Source organism: Paramisgurnus dabryanus, chromosome 12, assembly GCF_030506205.2.
Source record: "Paramisgurnus dabryanus chromosome 12, PD_genome_1.1, whole genome shotgun sequence".
Classification (NCBI taxonomy): domain Eukaryota; kingdom Metazoa; phylum Chordata; class Actinopteri; order Cypriniformes; family Cobitidae; genus Paramisgurnus; species Paramisgurnus dabryanus.
The window spans coordinates 25,400,251-25,424,261 of record NC_133348.1 but is presented as its reverse complement, the minus strand read 5'-3'; the positions used below and the strand labels follow the sequence as shown (position 1 = coordinate 25,424,261).

The window sequence follows — 24,011 nt, the reverse complement described above, 5'->3', positions numbered from 1 at the left end:
TTTTATTATTAAGTATAAGAAATTAAAATGAATTAAATCGCATGTTTAAACGCCACAGAGATATCAGAGCCAGCAGTCGATTTCTGATGGGCTTGCCGAGGCGAGGCTGCGCTGGGCGGGGTGTGAGCGCTTAAGTGTCTGTGATTTTCTGGAGCTCATCTGGAGCTCTTCTCCGTCCGAAAGTGTCCGAGCACATTTTTAAATAGACGCTATCTATATTAACCGACCGCATATTTAAACTTAAAGCACATACATTCACGCCTGAACAACTCTTAAAATTACATTTTGTTACCAAATAACAGTAATATTATGAGCATTTTGTTGTCAGGAAACATAGCTGTCATAAGTCCACATATTGACCAGATTTGTCTTAATTAGTTCAGTCAACATAGCCATTCTGAATGTTGACTGAATTTGAAAATAACAATTCACTTAATGTTTTAAACACAGATTTATGTAGACTTAAAATAATATGTCTACTCAACTAAGCCCAAACAAGAAAATTGGTTTAACTTATATATTTTTGCCCTTCCAACATTTCATTAATTGGATTTTTTACAGTGTACGTTTAGGGTACATTTACAATAGTGTACTAGAAACAAAAGTTTTATGTAAATACGAAGTTGTCTCATATTCACAAAAATGACAAAAAATGCTATATTATCCATGTTAGGCCAGTAGTAGCTATATATCACACAGACCCTGTACACACTGCAAAGTTTAGGGAGTGACAACTGCATTTAAATGCGCGAGTGAATCCCCTAAATGATCGTTCCCTGTGTGTAAGGAACAAGACTCACTCCCAAAAATGTGACAATGACATTTACTGTCTAAAGTTAGAGGTATAGTCCCATATTGTAACACTTTACTTGAAGGGGCGTTCATAAGACTGACATGACACCTTCATAATCATGACATGACACGTGTCATGAACACGAAGGAGATTTTATGCACGTTTATTTTAACTGTCATTAAGTGTTATTTGTTGAATTATGTCATTTTTAATGCAAAGATTACATTGTTATGTCTTTGTCATAACAACTTGACATAAACCAATACATCATAACTTGTCATAAATCTGCCATAAACATGACATAGCAGAATAATGATCAAACTTAAGAAACAACCTAGCTTTATGGGTTAACATTATTAACAAAAGTTAACAACATTTTCCTTTAAATGTCAGTAAGTGTTAATACCATGTCAAATAATTTTAAATACCTTAACAAAATTCATTATACTCAATTTTATGTATGTGCGAAATACATAAAAAACTGACAACTAACAGAAGAAAAAACAAAAAAATATATTAATTTAATGTAGTTACTGTTTTTGCAGTAATATGGACCCAACCCTTATGGAATGTTTTTTTGGTCTTTTTTAAATTAATTAATTAAATTATAAAATAATTAATTAAATTATAAAATAAAAATAAAATTGCAAAATATGTCCCAAATCTGAAAATTAAATGCTAAAATAAAAATTAAAACATTATTTCATTTTCATTTTTAACGTGATGAAGCATCATTCCGGCCAAATTAAAAAATAAAATTAAATTGATGATTTGACATTTCATTTTCAATATAATCTTGAGTCAAGACTGACAATATTAAAATAAAAAGGCAAGCTTGAAAAGGAATCTGTAAATAAATTTTTTTAAAGACTTTTTATTCATGCCCAAGCAATAATAGGGACAAAATTAAAATGTAAAGTTCAGTTTTAATTTTATGTTCTGTTTAAATTATTTGTTTTCATTTTCTTTTTCGTTTTCATTTTCATTTTCAACTTGTATGCAAATTCAATGTTAATCAATGGGTGGCGTTTACTTGCTTAAAGAAAGGGGATTGGCTGAAGCAGCGTTGCCAACTCAGCGACTGTGTTGCTAAAATAGCGACTTTATTGCTACATCTAGCGACTTTTAGGCCCATTTAGACAAACTTAGCGAATGTTTGGATGAATGTTAGCTTCACATCTGTACAGATAGGCTACTGTACGCTTGTACTGGCCCACGAGTGCCGGGTGGCGCTGTCCCGGTGAAATGTGCGTCTGGTGTCTCTGTGCATGAAGCTGGGCAGTGTAGGAGCTGACGCGTGGATGGGATTCGCGTACATTGTTTACATTTCAAAGGAGGAACAAACAATAAAAAGTGGCTGGTCCGCTGTTATATATGTGCGTATTTTCACACATCTGGTCCGGTGAGGCGTCAGTTTAACGAGCTGATACACCGACCAGTCACTTACTTTTAAATGAACATTATCTGTTTATTTAGCCTATGTGTTGTCTGTACAAGTATCAGAACTTGCGTCCTCTGTGAAATGCGAGTCTCTCGGAGTCTTCTGTGTACACTGCACTGGACACAACATACAGTTCTTCTGACCATAGCTGAAGCCTGGAAGACGAGCTACGCACATAAGGGCTGTGACGATATCACAGTAATACTGCATCACTGCTGTAACAAGATGCCAGCTGCGGTGATGTCACGGCCGCAACCTTATAAAGCGCGTCATGCCCAAGTGCTCTGATTTCTTGAACTGTACCAACTCACTCCCTGGTTTTAAACCCCTGCGCGAATAACAACATCTCTGCAAGAAAATGTCAGAGCCATGCCCATGAAATTTCATGTGCAAGGAGTCCGAGCCACGCGCATATTAAGCTTTCTCATTCAAGGAGAAGCACTGTGCTGGTGATGATAATGACAGCATAATAATAATTTAAAACTATAATGGGCAAACATGACAACTATCGTTATGAAGGCAGGAGCGCGTATACTGACAGCACAACTCGTTATTTGGTTGAATGCTGTGCTTATATCTGGAGCTACTGTAAGCGAATTTCTGAAAGCAATGATTGGAGTATCCATAAGTTTTGCGCAGTTATTTACGTAATGATGCAATTGTCGATTTCGTTTTGTATCCACTTTGAGAAAATCTAATTAAACATACTAACAATAATAACATTAAATAATATTTATTTTCTATATCTTTTGAGTTTAATATCAATTATGGAACAGTTTTTGTCATTGTTTGTAACCCATTTTTTGTACAATAAATTATTAAAAGTTGCAACATGTTTGGAGAAGTGTGTTTCTATTCACGGAGAGTTTACCGAAAATGAATGTCTAAAGAAATAGGAATCAGGTTTTGCACAACTCATCAGAAACAATCTTAAACTCTGCATGTTCTTTCTGCAGGTTTTCAGGTTGTTATTCTATGAAATGTATTGTATAAAATGGGTTATAAACGATGACATAAAAGGTCTATAAATCATTGTATATTCAAAAGATATAAAAAACAAAAGTTAACATATAGAAATACATATTATTTCACATTGTTATTGCTAATATAATTTGTTGTTTTAATAATATGGGGTGGGTTGTTGTGCTAACAGTCTAACCGCGTGATTCTGTTGCTTCTTCACCACGGTAAAATAAAATCCCGTACGGTCACAGCCCTACTCACAAATCAGCGTTACAAATGAGGACCACTTACAAATACCACAAAGGCTGAAGGTCTGCTCTGCCAGTGTGCCCGCTGCAAAAGTAAGTGACTGGTCACTGTATGTCCATTTTCATGAAATGCATACAAATAACACGCAGTGTGATTATAGTGCTATATATACGCCAATTTTGCGAGCATATGATACTCCAGTCCTTAACGGATTTTGGCATAATTATGTATTGCACGATAATCACACTGTGCTATGTGTATGCATTTGATGAGAATGGCTGACGCCTCACCGGATCAGATGTGTGAAAATACGTACATATATAACAGCGGACCAGCCACTTTTTATTGTTTGTTGCTCCTTTCAAATGTAAACAATGAACGCGAATCTCATCCACGCGTCAGCTCCTACACTGCCCAGCGTCATGCACAGAGACACCAGACGCACATTTCACCGGGACAGCCCCACCCGGCACTCGTTGGCCAGTACAAGCGACACAGTACCCTATCTGTACAGATGTGAAGCTAAGATTCATCCAAACATGCGCTAAGTTTGTCTAAATGGGCCTAAAAGTCGCTAGATGTAGCAATAAAGTCCCTATTTTAGCAACACAGTCGCTGAGTTGGCAACGCAGCGTTAGCCAATCCCCTTTTTTGAGCAAGTAAATAAACGCCACCCACTGATTAACATTAAATTTGCATACAAGTTGAAAATGAAAATGAAAACGAAAAAGAAAATGAAAACAAATAATTTAAAGAGAACATAAAATTAAAACTGAACTTTACATTTTAATTTTGTCCCAATTATTGCTTGGGTATGAATAAAAACCCTTTTAAAAATGTTTTTACAGATTCCTTTTCAAGCTTGACTTTTTATTTTAATATTGTCAGTCTTGACTCAAGATTATATTGAAAATGAAATGTCAAATCATCAATTTAATTTTCTTTTTTTAATTTGGCCGGAATGATGCTTCATCACATTAAAAATGAAAATGAAATAATTTAATATAATGTTTTAATTTTTATTTTAGCATTTAATTTTCAAATTTGGGACATATTTTGCGATTTTATTTTTTATTTTATAATTTAATTAATTATTTTATAATTTAATTAATTAATTTAAAAAAGACCAAAAAAACCTTCCATAAACCCTGCATGGCGTAACCCATTATTTTACCGTTTTCATTTAATTTAAGGTGAATCGGTCTTCAAATATACAATTGTATCAATTTTAATAATAATAATAATAATAATTAGTATTATTATTATTAGAATATTATTATTGGATGATTGATTTTATTTCTCTAACACCTGGATGAAACTTAAAAAAAAACATTATGAACTGAAGAATATTCATGATGCTGTTATTTAACTATTTGACAGACAGAGTATTAACACTTAATGACATTTTATTGACAAATTATATTTGTATCACTGTAGTTGAGGTCAAGAAAAATATTCATGACGCTGTTATAAAACTATATGACAGAGTATTAACACTTAATGAGATTTTAATGACAAATTCAATTTCTAGCACTGGTAAAAAATGGTCAGTTATGTTGTCTTGGTAATGTCAAGTTGTCATGACAAGTTATAATGTACTGGTTAATGTTTAGCTGTCATAACAAAGACATCTCAAACAATGTCATTTTTGTATTTAAAATGACGTACAAATTGAACAAATGACACTTAATGACAGTTGTCATAAACATGCATAAAATCTCTTTAATGTTCATGGCATGTGCCACGTCATGATTATGAAGGTGTCATGTCAGACTTATAAACATACCTTTAAGTAAAGTGTTACCTCCCATATTTACGCATATGCGAGGGGTATGCGTACAGTGCACTTGATGCAAATTTCTTCATGAGAAAAAGATGAGAAAGAGGCTGGATATTTCGTTGTTTTTTTTTTATAAAGCATTTGGCCTTTTTTAATTGCAATGTTTTCTTATTTTCTGTAAGAACTTAGTGTGTAAAAAGCACTTAAAGGTGAAGTGACAACCGAAATTTAGGTGCAGTGTGTACAGGGCCCCGGAAACTGAACATGTAATGTGCATCACCGTTTTTACAAGTTTTTATGTTTTTGTAGTGTACGCAGAGACGATAATGATATTATTTTCAAAACCTTGTGCACTGAAAACTGTTTTCAATTTTTTTTTTTTTTTGTTAAAAACAGGCCCTTAAAAAGCTAGCTAGCTTTAATCTAACTATAAAGTAATGACTGATGCACTAAGGCCCACTTTAGACTTCAGTGAAGTCCCTGCCAAGGAAAGTAAATGTCACACTACCTGCTATGAACAGTGCTAAATCCCCAGTCTCCTGCTTTTTACCTATTCCTCTAGTCTCCCCGTGACCTGGAAGTAGTCTACTTACTCCCACATGACCTTTCTTTTACACAGTCAAATAGCTTAGCTCTTAAAGATGACCCCAGTCTGACCCATTGAATAGCTCTTTGTGTTTCCATGCCAACCGTGCCATTAATGCTAACCATGGAGCCTTTCTGGCTCATATGTGACCAGTTGCACAAACTTTCACAGTGGTCTAAAAGGTCACACACATAGTCATGTTATTGCGTGCGCTGTTTGTTTTCCTTAAATTGGTGGAAACAGTAAATGTCAGCATAAGATTAGAGAGGAAATTTGTTCATTTAAATCGCCATTTTAACCCTTTTTAGATGTAGGCGTAAAAAGACCTCTGTATAAATCCAACAAAAGAGTGCTGCAGTCACTTTGAAAGGTTCAGGAATTGCTTCCCGCTAGCACATCACTGATTTCTTGTAAGATAAAAAAAGACACACACAGTGCTCGTAAATCTTCAGAAGTAACACTGTAAAAATGATAAATCCCATGGAAATTCATTAATTATTTTAATACGTTACAAATTAAAATGCATAAATGAGAAACAGTATTAGAAGCTGAAATTTTTTGTGTAAATATAAGGATTAAGCTGGCTGTTTCCCAAAAGAGCTGCATAAAGATTAGACAACTTGCAGAGTAACAACATTGAGTTGAGGGAATTTATAGTAATAGTTCATTACTGCAATATGGAAAACATAATTGTTTACAAGCACATTAAAGATGGCAATTTGCATTACAACTCTCAAAACACTTATTTTGTTTTGTCGTTTAGGTATTACTATATTAAATTTCTGTTTTAAAACCTTGCAAACTTTTGCTTCGCAATTAGCTGTAAGGGTTTTCCCAGAGCATCAGCTTGACTAACAATTAAGGCTCATTAAGTAACTTCAGTCAAACGTGCGATGAATAAACTTCATATTGGAGTACTAAATTGCCCTGTATGCATTTATATCTGCCTATTTCACATGCCTGGTAAGTACAGTAAAATGTTATAGCACCCCACTCCCATCCCCATAATCCACCCCATAATCAATCTTTTGTAAAGAAAGGTGGCACCAGTCTGTGCCAAAGATTAAACTGGCGTTGCTGTAAATGTTGACATGGAAATCTAATCCTTATCCTCATTATCTACAGAATATCAACCAGTTAGAGCTGTTTGGAGACATGTCCACCCCTCCTGATATCACCTCCCCTTCGGTGAGTGAACACACATGACCGCAAAACATTATGTACTAAGGGTGCATTTGGAGAATATAGTATTGTTTTTGCCTTTGTGTGTGCCAAATCTATTAGTTTTACTAGTGATTTTGAAGGGGCCATGGCATAAAAATTTGATTTTTTCCATGTTTAAGTGCTATAATTGTGTGCTTCTATCCAGTGGCGGTTCTAGGGAGGGGCCAGCGGGGGCCAGTGCCCCTGTGACACCAAGCTTGGACCCCCTTGTGGCCCCCCTAAAAGTGGGGTGTGAAATTATTTTTACAATTTTTTTTTGCGATTGTTGTTTTTTACATCCGTAATTAGACAGTGGCATAAACATGGTATTTGGCCTGTTAATGCCTTCAGTGCAGAAAATGATATGACAAGAATAAGGTATAAATGTAACTGGCCCCTCTAACAGTACAACTGGCCCCAGATTGCCCCCCCCCCAGTTGAAATGGTCTAGATCCGCCACTGCTTGTATCAACCTAGAAAATGTGGAAAAGATCAACCCAGTAACTTACTTTTGGTAAACCATTCTCTGCAAGCATGTGAAAAATTGGGTAATTGATATTTGGCTCTCCTTATGATGTCATAAGGAGCTCTTATTATAATAATAATATCGCCCCTTAATCTGCACTATCTAACCATGGCACAGCCATTTAGTGCAGAGAGAAAGAGAGAGAGAAAATAATTCACAGCACATTTGAGTTTGAATCACATCGTTTGCACTTCATCCGCTCATTTGCATTTTAAAGGACACACCCAAAACGGCACATTTTTGCTCACACCTAAAAAGTGGCAATTTTAACATGCTATAATAAATTATCTATATGATATTTTGAGCTAAAACTTCACATATCTGCTCTGGGGACATCAAAGATTTAATTGACATCCTATAAAATTATTGTGACATGTCCCCTTTAAGGTATGGATGGTGTGATGTTGAACCTTTAACTCAATTTTTCTTCAAATTGACTTTGCTGACTTTATCAACTTTAAACAACTCATACATCATTTTGAAGTTTTTTATAGAGATGTCAAAACATACAGTAACACATTTTTTAAAATTTGCTCACTCCGACTCATTTTGCAAGCGTGGGTCACATATTAAGACCTCTTTAAACGGTTCTACCCCAGTGACAACTGAGTACCATTTTTTTCCTGACAGTGTACATATTAGCTCCATAAAAATTTAGCTTTTACTTAAAGGGGACAGAGAATGAAAAACCATTCTTACCTTGTCTTTGTTGAATAATGGTAGTCTACCCACATTCACAAACATACAAAAAGTGCTAAACATGCTAAACATCTCAGTCTCATAGAAATTCCTCTTTTAGAAATGTCAGCCAGAAAACGGCTCGATCTGAAAAACTGATGCTTATGACATCACAGGCATCTCACTGCCCCTCCACTTTAAAATAATTGGCTACATTTTTTGAGTTGCAGCAAAGTCAGCCAATCAGTAATGAGATTGCAAGTTAAGCCAGTAGTGGGAGCCAAATAGGTGCAAAACCACTTGTTTAAAATCCCCCACCCTAATTGAGCTATCTGAGAGAGGTTTTTAGGAAGCTTCTAAGGTATTACAGACCCAAACAAAACTTTTTTTGTCTACATGTCACATCACAGAACAAGGATAAATACTCAGTTCAATCATTCTATGTCACCTTTAAATAAAAAGCTTTAAACTATATGATTTTTGTCTTCTGCAGACCCCTGCATCTCCGGCTAACACCCTGGACCGTACACTGGCCCACCAGCCTCCATCCGAACTGTTCACCCCTTTCAACCCTGCCTCTGTACCCTCAGGTAGGAGAAATGTCTTTGCCTGTTGTTGTGCGTGTAGAAGAGAGAATAATACCTAGAAAACAGATTACAGAGACAGATAAAGACAGAGCGGTGGGTGGCTGGGAGGTGGGAGTGAACGGGGCAGAGGTAAATTAAATAATGTGTCTGTCTAGTTCTGGCTAAATAAGGTGTCCTGTCCCCTTGCTGTAGAATATGAATGCTCTCATTACTAGGCGCTGTACTGATGTGCATGATAAATGCCTTGCAGAGGACACAGCTTTGACTGTGTGTGTATGATACGAAAATGCATGTTTGTTTTAAAGGGGTAACATCATAGATTTTGGGGGATTTTTTCCCTCTAATGTGCACTTATTAGTCATGATTTGTTTTCTTCATCTTTTCATTTAAATTAAGGATCATCTTTTTTTGCTACTGTGACTTTAAGGCATCTGGGTAGCCTATTTTTAATGATATGACCCTTTTATTGCAAAGGTCCCACTTTTTCATATCATAGTGTTATGAAAGAATAATCCATATCTATGACCATGTGTAATGACTTGTATATCTAATTGTATTTTTGTATTGGTATTGTAATTATATTAAAATATAATATACAAGTAACCTATATTCTCTAGTGCCAATTTTAATTCTCCAGTAACACTCACATTATGAAATCTAATCCAGTGCTTAAAAACAAATAGCCTTTGTTCAGCGATGCTGTGCGTCTCTATGGGACATCTGTTCCAGCCAGATTGACTTCCTCTAAAACAGTAAACAGCACAGCATTGATATGTGTGGAATCAAGTAGTGTATCATCTGTCCCATCTGTCTTCAGTTCTTAACCTCCCAAGCTCCCCTTTGTGTTGTAAATTCATTAACACCAGACTTGACTTTACCACACCTGTCCTGGTGGGATTCTCACTGTTCGGTTATGATTATATGAGCAAGATTTCTCACCCTCACCCTTGTGTTTGTGAAATCATTTTGGCTAAGTATTGAGAATTGTTCCCCAAAGTGTTGTAGGGGGGTCCGGCCATACTGGCAGTGCAAGTCACGTTGAATGAATCTAATTCATGCAAGTAAGAAACACAACACAGCTATTTATGAGATTTCAATCATTGATTTTAATCTTTGACATGACCTCAACTCAATATTAAAGATATCAAGGTTATGTTTTCACAGAATGTTCTTTACATTATGTATGATGTTTTATGTAGAAAACAGTAATTCGCAAAAATAAAAGACTTTGGGCCCCATTTTAACGATCTGAAACGCAAGTGCGAAGCGCAATGCGCAAGTGACTTTGTGGGCGGATCTTGGGCGCTGTTGCCATTTTCCCAGCGGGAGAAATAACTCTTGCGCCAGGCTCAAATCAATAAGGGGTTTGTCTGAAGTAGGTTCATTATTCATAGGTGTGGTTTGGGCGTAATGTTAAATAAACCAATCAGAACGCTATCCAACATTCCATTTAAACGCAAGGGCGCAAGTTCCATGGCGGGTTGCTATTATTATGACGGATTTACCAGACGCACGCCAGGAGCGGTTCACAGCCGAGGAGACCGACGTCCTTGTAAGAGCAGTCAAAGACAGAGAAATTGTTTTGTATGGGGATAGGAGAAACCAGCCCAAATCAGCGTCCGTTAAACAGGCGTGGGAGGAAATAGCCACAATTGTCTCATCAGCTGGCATCCCCAGGACGTTGCGCCAAACGCTACAATGATGTCAGGAGACGGGGGAATCCCAAGCTTGCCAGCATAAATCGGGCACGCCGTGTAACGGGAGGTGGATCTGCCTCTACACAGATCTGCGTCCACCCTCACCGCTGAAAGGGTTTGGGAGCTTTGAAATCGGACCCAAGAAACGCAAGCAAGGTCCAACCCCAAAGAACACTTACAAATCAACTTCATATACATTAAGGTTTCTTATGAAAACATTTTAATTATTATTTACATAAAATAAACGTAATACAGCCACACAACAAACTTATGAAAATATTTTAATCGTTATTTGCATGATAATTTTTTAACGCAGCCACACAATAAATAAAAACTATCACCACAATGCTCACCACTATGATTCCCCTTATCTCGTGTGTTAATATTTTTTTATTGTAACAATTTATGATTTGCAAAAATAACTGTTGCATCTGTGTAGATGTGCGTGCGTTGTGCACGCTATACATTATGGTCAAGCATGCGCCCATAAAATAGCATAATGAACAACGCGCAACGCGCCACTGACTTTAGACTAGTTTTTTTTGGTCAGTGGCGCAATTATTTTTTGAAACTGCAAAATAGCATCAGGGATGGTTTGGGCCGCAACACGCCTCCTTTTTTGCGCTAAACCGCCCAGGGAGCGCAAGTTCATTTCCTAGTTTGCCGACGTGCGTCTGTGGAGGGAAAAACCCGCTGTGCGCCGGAGCAAAATACGAATGATACATGCGTCACTGACAAAGTCAATTGCGCTGGGTGCAAGATAGGGCCCTTTAGCTGAGTTTTTACAGACTGGGTTACATATTTACAATTTATTTTCACCTTTATTGGTTGTTACATTAAATTTACATGTATGTATTTTGGTGGACATTTTCAATCTTTACGTTTTTAGCAGTATGTATGTTCTTTGGGATCAAACACGTGACATTTTCACTGCTAGTGCAATGCTGAGCTAGGACACATAAAATGATAAAGACAACAGTTTTATTAAATTGCATTAAGAAGATTGATTTAGTAGCATCTTTATGAGAGTATATAATGTATATAATCCTTGACATGTATTTAATTTCGGTGTGCAACACTATTAACATTCTGTTGTGTGCTGCGGTGATATGGTGAACATCAGAGTCCCGCAAAGTTCAGCACCAGATCCGACCCGTCACCTGTGATAATATCAAAATGAAATCCGCACCAGCCCGGACCCGTTAATATTTGGCCCGTTACCCGACTCGTACCCGCATAAATCACACGTGCTCAAAACATTCCAGTTAAAGTGCTTTATTTTTTATCTCGTATCTCTCTCAACATCACAACAGCGTCATGAATGGGCTAATGAATCAGGCAAAAGTGTGCTTTGTTTTGCGCCATTCAAGTAGCCTACCATCGGCACAAATGGAACCTGATAACTATACAAAAAATAGACCTATTAACAAAAAAGACAAACAACCTACCTACACAACCCCTGCTGTGCTCCTACAAGTCTAGTCTTGAAATGCTTTCTAAGAGAAGAGGTTCAGCTTCCGGCTATCAACAGCAAAACTTTATGCAACTCTTGAAATGCTCGCTCCAACTAGGCTACGAGAAGAATCAACAAAGGTCGCGCACTGTCGCGGTGGTTACCTGATGGGTCAAATGTCATATGTTGTGCGTGTAATGGTAATTTAGGGTATGCACACCAAAGCTTTTGATTCCAATGGAAACTCTGCGTTTTTCAAATAAGCTGGCGTTCGGCGTTTTTCCGCGCTCGGCGCTGAGCGTCGAGAGTTGAAAGAGATTCAACGTTGGGTGAAATGCTCCGCTCGTCAATGTCAGTTCTCACACGGCCGTCCAATCACAGTGGAGAAGGGGCGGGACAAGCATCACAACAACCAACCAACTCACAGCTCAAGTATCACAGCTAAAAAGTGCTTGGCTCGCCGCGTTTAAAAGTTTTGGTGTGCACATCCCTTAGACATACAGATTTTGCACATAGGCTATTTTCATTTGCGCTACTACCCACCCGCATGGAGTTAATTATCCGCCCGCGGCCCCGCCAGTTTGAGACACTTTTATGGGGGTATCCGCAGGTACCTGACCCGTTGCAGGACTCTGGTGAACATATAGCTGTTATGGTATTGTGCATTTTACTGTTGCATTGGTGGAGGGTGTATTGACCATTCAGCATTTAGGACCAGAATTACCATTTGAAACATTTATTTTACACTGCAAAAATCTGATTTAGTATAAATATCAAATAATTCTTAAATTAAGATGCTTTTTCTTGATGAGCAAAATGACCTAAGAATATAAGAAAAAATGTTTAGACAAAAAATATACAATTTAAGTGAATTTGTGCTAAAAAAAGCAAAAATATCTGCTAATGGGGTGAGAAAAAAAATCTTTCGTTTTCCTTAAACACTTAATTCAAGCAAAAATTTCTCACCCCATTGGTAGATATATTTTTGCTTGTTTTAAGCACAAATTCACTTAAAGTTGAAAATAGAGAAATTTCAAAAAGAAAATACATCTTAATTTAAGAATATTTTCATATTTCTACAAAAAAAAAGACAAAAATACTAAGTAAGAAAGTCCATTTTTTGCAGTATACGCTGCAAAAAAAAAAAAAAAAAATTCCTACTTAGTATTTTTGTCTTGTTTTTAGTACAAATATCTAAAAATTCTTTAATCAAGATGACCCAAAAATATCTGCCAATGGGGTCTAAAAAAATCTAAAAATAAGTTTATGTTTTCCTTAAACAATTCAAGACAAAAATGCTCACCCCATTGGCAGATTTCATTATTTTTATTTTATTTTTTTGCTTGTTTTAAGCAAAAATTTACTTACATTTTATATTTTTGGTCTAAAAACTAGACTTATTTTCTTAGGTCATTTTGCTCATCAAGAAAATGCATCTTGATTTAAGAATTTTTAGATAGTTGTTCTAAAAACAAGACAATGAAAGCATGTTTTGCAGTGTAAGATCATTAAACAAAACAAAATGCATTTACATACTAAACTGCACTATAAAATATTTTATTGAATTTTTTTTTGAAAAATGTAAACTTATTTTAAGATGTTTTCTCTTATCACATTGGCAGTTTTTTATGTATTTATTTTGCTTGTTTTAAGCACAAATTCACTTAATATTTTTTGTCTAAAAACTAGATTTATTTTCTTAGCTCATTTTGCTCATCAAGAAAATGCATCTTGATTTAAGAATTTTTTTAAGGAAAATAGCAATCCATTTTAACTTTCTGTTTGCCAATTGTGGATCTATCTATATATCCCAGAAATGCTGCAAATAGTTAAAAGGCATACAAAATTGAGGCTCGATTCTGCTTGCCAAAATCAGAAAAATGCTTTACAAGTAATGCTTGGACCATCATGAACCAGAGATTGGTTGTATTGTCATAATGTAACAGCCCATTTCTGAATTACAGTATCCCAATGATCATAATTTTCTATGTACGATTTTTGTCCAGTAATCAACACTCCTCAGGTATTACAGACCACCCATGCATAACAGCAAGGTGAATTTATCTGTAAAATCCAGGCTAAAGTCTCTTAATCTATTTATGAGATTAGGAGCATCAAAGTTTGATTTCAATCATTGATTTTAATCTTTAACAAGACCTTACTCAGTCAATATTAATAACATTTTACAGATTCTTCTCTACATTATGTAGGGCAATATTATGTAGTAAACAGTAAATAAAAAAAGACTAGTTGGGATTTAACTTATTGGATCACATAACTCTTCTTGTTTCTAGCCCATTCATTTTTTTTGTTTAAGGAAACATTGCAGCTTTCTATCGTGTGAGGAAGAGCAATCCTGTTGATGTCAAGCTTATGTGCCTATATGACACTTCCACATGTCATAGAGATAGGCTATAATTTTGGTATTTATTATTCGAATCAGTGTCGCTCACTGGAAAGAAAGAGCAAGATGCGTAATGAAATAAGCCTCGATGGGATATCAGTGAGACTGCTGTAAATGGCCTCTTTTAAAGGGCGCTGCTATTCATTAAGCATGGGCCTATTGTGAGCAGTAATTACAATAGTTCATCTGAGCCATAAAAACCTTTTTCCTTATGAAAATCTAGGTCATCTCATCGCAGTCATCAATAGATCTATGGTTACAGCTTTAACTAAGAGTTAAAGGTTACGGCAAACCCATAATGAGGTGTATGTTTTGTGAGTAAACCAGTAGCATCCGTGAGAAGAGTTGTTTGTTATTTGGAAAAGCTCCCATGTGCTGATCGATTGGAAAAGAACAGTGCCTACTTAAGTAAAGATAGATTTGTTGGCTGAAAGACCACGGATGAGTTCATCTCTCATTTGTTTCTCTCTTGTGCTATTTATCAGGTTATGTGACGATGGGTGCCGTGCCGCCCGCATGGGCGCAGCAACAGTTTGCCGCTCAGGCCCCATTAGCGTTTGGCGTCCAGTCCCCTGTGCAAGTTGCCCAGGTCTTACCGGGTGCTCAGCCTCTGATTTGGGGCCAGGCCAACCTCTTCCCTGCCACCCAGCAACAGTGGGCCGCAATGGCAGGAGCCCACTTTTCTCCTGCCGCTTTCATGCCTGCACAGACGGTAGGACCTCTTCCTGCCGCCATGTTTCAGACACTGCCTCCCATGGCGGTGCCCGCATCCTGCGAGATGCCGACAGCGGCCATGGGCGGAGCCGTGGCAGGCACCTCCGCCTCCACGGCTTCCAGTCCGCAGCACGGAGAGCGCACGCTGCAGAGACAGGCAAAGATGAGCAAGGAGATGTTTAAGGACTTCCAGATGGCAAAGCCGCCAGCTATGCCTGCAAGGAAGAGCGAGCAACCTAGCCTGACCTGCACCACGGAGGCTTTCACCAGCTACTTCAGCAGAGTAGGAATGGCGCAAGACACGGACGACTGCGACGACTTTGACATCTCGCAGATGAACCTCACACCTGTGACCTCTACCACGCCCTCCACCAACTCACGTGAGTAGAATGAGGTTGTAGATAAACATAGATCCTAGATAAACATATTTTATTAGTCCTAGGACAACATGCTTTATCTCGACCCGAGTCCAATTTAAATTGTTCAATTTGGAAGGAGATTGGCATAGACAGGGTGAAAGACTATAAATTGTTGATCGATTCGCATCCTTCCTGCAGCTTCAACAAAAATACCAATTACCAGCCATTTTTCCATCAAGACATTCTCTGTGAAACCATATTTTAGGGTTTAGATAGGCTGGCAGGTATAAATCCCTTTAAGAAGCTTTCAAGGTCTTGAGCATATTTTCTGGGGAAGTGTCCAATATCTTCGGATGCATTGAAACAGTCCTGGGAGGAGGGATTGGGCATAGATATACAGTATGTGACTAGATCATCCATAAAATCATGCATTGCCAATAATCATAGTTTTTTTTATTTTTTATAAATACTCTGTTGGGTCAGAAACAATTTTACGGTTGTTAATACACTTACATTTCTCCAAAATAGGATGTCAACTCTCCTCTCTTTACATATTAACCTTACTGTGAGTTCACACCAGACGCATTTGAGGCATCAGATTCACGTTTACCGCTCGCAGGTGGACACTTGAACATTTTAAGGGTACTCTCTTCATTCGTGCGTGAAAGCCGCACGTGAAATTCTAGTCATCGAGACATCCAAACGGAAATTTGCGTCATGGAACGGGCTTCTGTGACTCTGCTCGCTTCCTGTAATCACCTCACTACTAGAGCAAGCTCCTGATTGGTTAACATGATGTGTTTTTACGGCAAAGTTCAGATTTTTCAACTCGCGCGTTTCACATGACACCGCTCAATTCGCATCATGGGGCTTTAGTCTTCTGCATCATGCTAAACGCCTCATTCGCGCCGCAAGACCTCCAGACACACGTCAACGTGTCTTGGCATTAACTTAACATTAAAATCAATCGTGGTTGACGCCTTTACCGCGGCTGGTGTGAACACAGCATTATATGTCCAAAATGTACAGCGGCAGAGGGGACACTACAGTATGAGAACTGATTTTGTGTATGCACAGTATTACCGCAGAACCTTAAATTAATCAACAGTAAAATAATAAAAATAACTTTAAAGGACTTGGCATCACACCACAAGACTTTCTCTCAGCCCTCTCAGCCCTCTCATCCCAAGCCCTTAAGAGTGCTGACACAGTCGGACAGCTTTATTCATTGCCTACAGCAGAAACTCGCACCTCATCCAGCCTTTCATCAGCACATCCTATTTCACTCGGATGTTAGGTGGGCTATGATGCCGTTGCCCAGAAGGAATTGTCTTTAGTCAGCGTGAAAATGACAATTAGTACTGCGGTAGGGAATGACAGCGGTGAGAGTAAGAGTCAGTCACAGGCCCAACTGTGCTGCTGGTGAGCAGCGTAATTATTGCTGATCTCCGGGGAGCCGTACGCTGTGTGTTGGGCCTGTTTGGATCCTCTTGCGCCTGCAGTGCTAATTATTGCTGCGACGGAGCACCGCACACTTGCATACAAGCGTTCCCTCTGTGAGACGCCATTTATTAGTTGACAATTAGGATTTTTGATCCACAAAAGACACTTATTGTCAGCATTTGTGGTAGAATCCACCGATTATGTAGAGAGAAATTATCAAACTACAGCTAGTATGTTCCTTAAAAACAACTGCACGTTCACATTGTTTGAATATTGGTTTATCCTATTGGAATCTGATTGACTGTCCACACTGTTCAGATCTGTCTTAATGCGCTCTTTTTTCCCCCCACAATATTTGCATTGATTTCCATAGCAATGACATTTGGTGGACAGGTTTACAATCACTGGGTCCAAAATAGCCCCCTATACCCTTACGTAGTTCACATTTGAGGGAACATCCATTTTTAGTGGTGTCCAAAATCATAGTGGACATTATTGAGTACACTTATTCAACCCCACAATGCACCGCATTACTGAGTGTACAAATAAGTTAGACGCTAGTTATCCACTGCGGCTTGCGGCAAATTATTTATCGCATATCTTAAGGGTAGGGACACCAAACCGATACCAACAAAGTAACACAGACTGTTAGGTCTACTCCCATTGCCCTGGTGCTGGCTGCGTCTGGGTACAAAGGTGCCTTGACGCACCAAACAGATGGCTGCCAAGTAGCACGTCCATTCTGTGCCTGTGTAAGATAACTGAGATACAAACCTACCTTACCACAGATGTATTTGTGATATATCTGTAATGTCTTATGAGCCATATATTTTTAAAGGGACAGTAAGTAGGATTTACCCCCATCGAGTGGTGAAATTGTAGTTTGCATTCAAACGAGTAGTGCTCTTTAGCATCTTGCTTTTCCAAATGCATGCTGCAACTACGGTAGCCATTATGTAATCACTGATCTCCTTGTCCCTTTCAGCTAGTTCATGTGTTCTGAATGAAAACGTATTGGTAGGCTAGTGCTTTTTGTCCCTCTCTGCTATTATAGTTTTTCAATATGGCGGAACGACATGGAAGCCTTCTTGGACTTACCTGTTCAATGTAAGTAAAGAGAAGAAATTCTAAGCTTACATAAAAAGTCAGATCACTGGCAGAGGTCATTTGACACCAATGAGGACATATTTATGAATAAAGACATTGATTTTGATTAACAAAACACTTAAAATCCTACATACAGTCCCTTTAAAATATTCACACATTGGAATGAAAAAATGCAAAAAGTGAAATATATGTTCTGTGCGTTCGGTTTCATCTCTTCAAATTTTTTTCTTTTACTTTGGTTCCCAGATCAGACTTATTTGACATGGTAAATTGGACAAAAAAAAGAAAAGGTGTCAGTAGCTGCGTTTCAATTACCCTTTAAATTGTGCAAATTGACGTTGACATTGCGCAATTACAGCCAATGGAAACAGATCAATTTAGCAAAAACTCCTATATATCTCAACAACGTTTTTACGCTCGCATGAGGTGGTTTTTCAGGCAATTTGGTGTATTTCACAAAACTGCAATGGAAACAGTTTATTTGCATTTTTAGGTCACCAAATGCAAGCAAGTCAAATAATTATTATTTTAAGATGAAGATGTATGTACTAAAACGTACCAGTAACACCTCAATACATGTCTGCTCCCAAGTATAAGAGGCTTTCTTGCCAATAATATTTGAATAACACTCCTACATCTCTTTTGATTTTAAATAATGTACTACTACCTCCAAGAAACACATATATCTTGTCGGATCTAAGTATAAGGGGCTTTCCATGGCATTAATGTTTGGATAAATACTCTTAAATCTCTTCGGTTAAAAATAATGCCTAGTGCGGTGGATGTGACCTACCAACATCAGTCGACGTGATGTTTGGAATGTGGAAAAACTAAGATTTTTCGGGACCTCACTTCAAGCAAAGGGGTAAGAAATTTTCCAACATGGCTGCTCATGCAAGTTCAATTCAAGTCTTTTTTGTTTTAATAAAGTTTTTTAATGAAAAATAATTAGATTTATGTTACATTCAATATTGTGTTTATATTTACAGTAAAGAAACGTTAGCAAAAATCGCTAGTTTGCTAACATGCCGCGTTAAATGTTATAAAGTAGCTGTAAGTGGACTATCCATCTGAAGCACCGGGAGTTTTCCCTACTATTCCTTCGGTCTGATCGCGTTCCGAAGATGGCACACTGGAGAAAACTCTCGGTGCTTCAGATTGTCAGTCTACTACAGCGATTGCGCAAACCGGGGAAACCAGAACATGAATAGACAGAGGGAGAGACCACCCCGAATCGTCAACAAAGGCAGTGGTTTGCTTTTTAAAATTAGGACCACACAAGGGCAGAATGATAAACATTGCATCTACTTTGACATAGGACGTATTACGGTGTAGTAGTGGTGTCCCAATTCTTAGGGGGATATTTTTTTACCCTCCCCTTTCCACTCTGTTATAAGGGGCAAGAGATAGGGGTGAGTGGTAGCCATAGGGGTATAACATAGAATTGGGATTGAACCTAAGTCAAACGAAGCTTAAGACCATCGGCTTGGTGTGTACCTTTTAGTTAAAAGTATTCTCTAAAATCCATACTACTCGAATGTAGGATTTATCACACAAAATTAAAAAGTACATGAGATTAAATGATCCAGTATTTGAAGCATAAAATGTAAATACAAAGAGATTTATCTGCCTGTATGCGGTAACCAGTGTTTTCTAAAGCAGTTTAAGGTTGCATGAGGTTTAAAAGGAAGATTGTTTTCATGTATAATTGATCACAAATGAGTCTTCTTTTTAATGTAAGTGTAAAAATGTCAGTGCACTTTCTGTCCGACTCAAACATATTCACCCAGTGGATGAGAGACTTGTTTGTACCTTCTTTGCCTTTCCCATCAGCACATTGGACACAAAAGATGATGCTATAAACAAGTGTAAGATATTTAATCGGTCTGTCCTTTTACATTCTTTCTTTTTTCTCCCTGATTCTTTCTCTGTTCAGCACCCACCCCGGCCCCGCGGCAGAGTTCTCCATCAAAGTCCTCATCCCATGCCAGTGACCCACCCACCGATGACTCTTTTGGTGAAGCAGAGGGCAGCCCTAGTCGGAGTGGGGAAGAGGACGCTGTAAGTAAATGTTTTGTGGAGATAAGGTTTAGTGTGGTACAGCAAAACAGTTCCTTTTGTATAAAGCAGTTGGTCTTTGATTTAAAAAGCATCAGAAATATAAGGAAGCACCAACCTTTTTTGAGGTTACAGGGGACAAATGGAAATGAATATGTCTTTTGCTTTATTGAGATATTTTGATGTATTGCCATAGAAATGAGCCAATCATTGATTGGTTAGCTTCTTTTATGTATCTTCTTTCACACCTGACCACCATTAGGGACCAATAAATTAACTCAAGGAACATTGAGAATGATCATTAAGACTTTATTAATCGCACCGAGATACTTCACAAAGATCAGACACATTTGCAGACCTCCATTAATAATTCTCTTACATTTTTAATGTATATTACATAATGTAATGAAAACGAAAGTATTTAAAGCGAGTCTGATTATCTCTTAGTGCTTTTAATATTTTATTTCATCTTTAAGGAACATTCTGTCATCATTTACTGACTCTCATTAAATTTCTTTGTTCTGATGAACACAAAGGAAGATGTGTTTGTAACCAAACCGTTTGTGGATCCCATTCACTTCCATAGTAGGAAAAAAGAATACTGTGGAAGTAAATGGGGTCCATGAACAGTTTGGTTGCAAACATTTCTCAAAATATCTTCCTTTGTGTTCATCAGAACAACTAAATTTATACATTTGTACCAACATGAAAGTTAATGATGATAAAATTAAAATTTTTGGGTGAACTATCCCTTTAATATGGCTTTCAGGAATAATTTGACTAAAATTAAAATTCTGTCAACATTTATTAATGCTCATATTTGTTTTAGACATGACTGTTTTATATAGCAATATTGTATGGTGTCCAGGACCTTTCTTGAGCTGTCAGAAATAAATGGTTAAAAATGGACCAAATCTGTGGGGCAGTACCATTTAAAAAAGTCATAACATGTACCATTTAGGTACGGATATGTATACATTTGGTTTCAATATGCACCTTTGAGGTACTAATATGCACTCTTTAGGGGCAAAGGTTTACTTTTTGAAAGGGTACCGTCCCTGTGACAGCTGGGGACCTTTTTTTGACAGTTTTGACATTTTCTGAAAGTGTAGGTCCAAAGCAAGTATGTACTGTATAATAATTCAGTTCAATTCAAATTTATTTCTTTAGCACTTTTCACAGTTTTGCAATGAAGCATAGATATACTGGGCATAGATTAATCTAGATTAATCTCATACAAAATAAAAGTAATTTTTACATAACATATGAGTGTGTGCTGTGTGTAATTATTATGTATATATAAATACACACACATTCATGTATGTATTTAAGAAACATTTACATGTGTATATATTTATTAATATTTTTATATATTCTAAATTATATATAAATAAAAAACGATATTGCACAGTTGTACACGCAAATATATGTAATAAAGAAGTGTATTAAATATTAGGAGCACTGTCTGAACAGCTGTCACTGGGGTAGTACCCATTAAAAAGGCCCTAATATATACCATTTAGGTACAGACATGTATACACATATGGTACCAATATGTACCTTTGAGGTTCTAATATGAACGTGGTATAATTTTTTAGTATTATTACAAAATACAAGCACATTGGAAGTAACAAAAAAAAAAAAACTAAAACAAGGTGACCGTTGTATTCATAGTGCTATCAAACAAACCTGTGTATAAAAATGCAACTAATGCTCTACAATATAGCCATGTGATAGCTTTGATAGGTTTGACATCAAGATAGCAAACATTAGAACACAAAATGTAGGCTACAAGTCATATGTGCAATTTTCATTAAACTTCGCTTTTATGTCATTTTTTAAGCTTAAGGGTCACCATTTTTGTCTTTTACTTAGATAAAAAAGAAACATCATGCCCAACATCTCTTTATGTGTTTGAGGCACTTAGGAAAATCACACAGGTCTGAAATGATACACGGTTGAGTAAATGGTGAGAGAATTTAGGGTGAACTGTCTCTTTAATAATGTTCCTAGGAGACCTGTAACCACACATCAGTGATGACTTGCACTGTATTTCATGCAGGCACACTCTCTCCGGATCTTTCTGTCTGATGTGACTCATCAGAAAGCGCCATGGAAACCATACTAGTGCTCTTCCAACCCGCTTTTATTTTTCAGCCGAACAAAAAGTTTAATTAGTTTATAAGTGTGCGTGTGTGTCTCGCCGGTCTCGCCGAAATGGCATTGGGTTACACGTTCACCCACACACTCTGATGCGGTGTTAAAAGTGCAGCTCGAGAGGGAATATTCATAAAAATCCAAAATGCTTTAGTCCCTTTCATACAGCAGCATAATACAGGACCATTTTTAAGACGGGATGTTTCAAAGCTACATTAATGGGCACGTGTGCAGGAAATTTTGATTAATACATCTGCATGTGGGTGGATGAAGGTGGATTAATAAATGCATGAATGAATAGATGGATGGATGGTTATTCTCCCTCCTTTGTACATTTACAGCACTGCCAATCCTTATATGTTCTTACAGTTACTGTAAAAATGAACCGGACCCATGCTTTTAACACAGATTTCGGAAGAAATTAAAGAAATAGGTCACTGGAAAATGAAAACGATAAATTTCTGAGAGAAAACTGTTACTATTTTGATGATTTTGAGTGATTGATACATTGTGTATTATTGTATATGGCGGCACGTCCATAGGCGCCATTCCAAAAAGCTCAAGGACCCACCAAAATGGCCAAGCACCCATGGAAAAATGTCAGATATGCTTAATTAATGTAAATCAAAAATTCCAAAAATTGGTGTATCTCGCAAGTTGTTATATATCTGCAATGCTTTGATGAATAAGGGATGCTTTACATTTTGCATCTAATACCGTGCCGCATTCCTCCTTCTTCTAAAGTGCTTGGGCGCTCTCGTAGCGTCTGCATTTGCTAGGCAACCTAAGGGTTGTATGACGTTATGCCACACACACACCGGTGGAAAAAGAAATTGGCGCATATGGACACAGCGATAACGTCAAATCTCATTGCTTCTCTTGTTTCTCATGATAAAACATGCTTAAAACTATATGAACCAATAACATTTAAAGTTATCAACAAATTGATGTATATGTTTAAATAATAAAAAAGTCCTTTATGACTGGTTTTGTGGTTCAGTGTCATTCGAATTACTTTAATGATTGATGTATGTGCTTTTAAGAGCTTCAAAACATTGACCACCATTTGCAAGCAAGGAAGAAACAGGATATTACTTAAAATAATGAGGATTGTGTTCTGCTGTAGAAAGGAAGTCATAAACTGTACATCTGCAATGACATGAGTGTGAATAAAATATTAGTTTTCATTATCCAGTGAAATTTGATTTAATCTCAAATTTTAATGTCACAACAATACAAGCGTGGTACTTCTCTTGTGAATTGCGGTACGGTTTGCAGTAAATATGAATGAATTCTGTCGTAAATCACAGAAGTGAACCTCTAGCGTTGACATATAATTTGTATTGTGCACACTTCTGGGCACATTTATTATACTATAATGCAATTCTCATAGCTGCTACAGTAGTCTCTGTATAAATTGCTTTTGGAGAGCAGCTCACATTTCTTCTCCACAACACAATGGCGGCAGACAAACTCAAGTGCCTTTGTGTGCGAATAATGTTTTGGTGGTAAATTCAAAGTGACAAAAGTACGAGTCAAACAGTGAAGTTCGTATCTCATCCTTAGTGGTACTTAGTTACATGTATCAGCTATTGTTAGTATCCACACTGGTGTTCACATCAACACAAATGTATTCTAGTTTATAAAAATATAAAAAATATGACATGAAGGCAGGACCATGACAGGCAAAGTAAAGTGACTTTTTTATTTCCATATCGTGACGTATACCCAAGTAAAACACCTTCAAATGTAAAAAAAAGTTGATTATTTACATTGATAACTTATTGGATCATGGGAAGTTGGGCCATATTGC

The 24,011-nt window shown here is 37.2% G+C and overlaps 1 protein-coding gene across 1 annotated transcript in view; it reads left to right on the top strand.

Annotated features, from left to right (window-relative positions):
- Window positions 1–24,011, top strand: part of dab1a (DAB adaptor protein 1a) — a 210,170-nt gene that overhangs the window by 174,535 nt on the left and 11,624 nt on the right. The window contains 4 exon segments of the mRNA XM_065257318.1: window positions 6,938–7,000; window positions 8,713–8,809; window positions 14,846–15,454; window positions 19,920–20,044. Coding sequence (XP_065113390.1) covers window positions 6,938–7,000; window positions 8,713–8,809; window positions 14,846–15,454; window positions 19,920–20,044 — 894 coding nt within the window.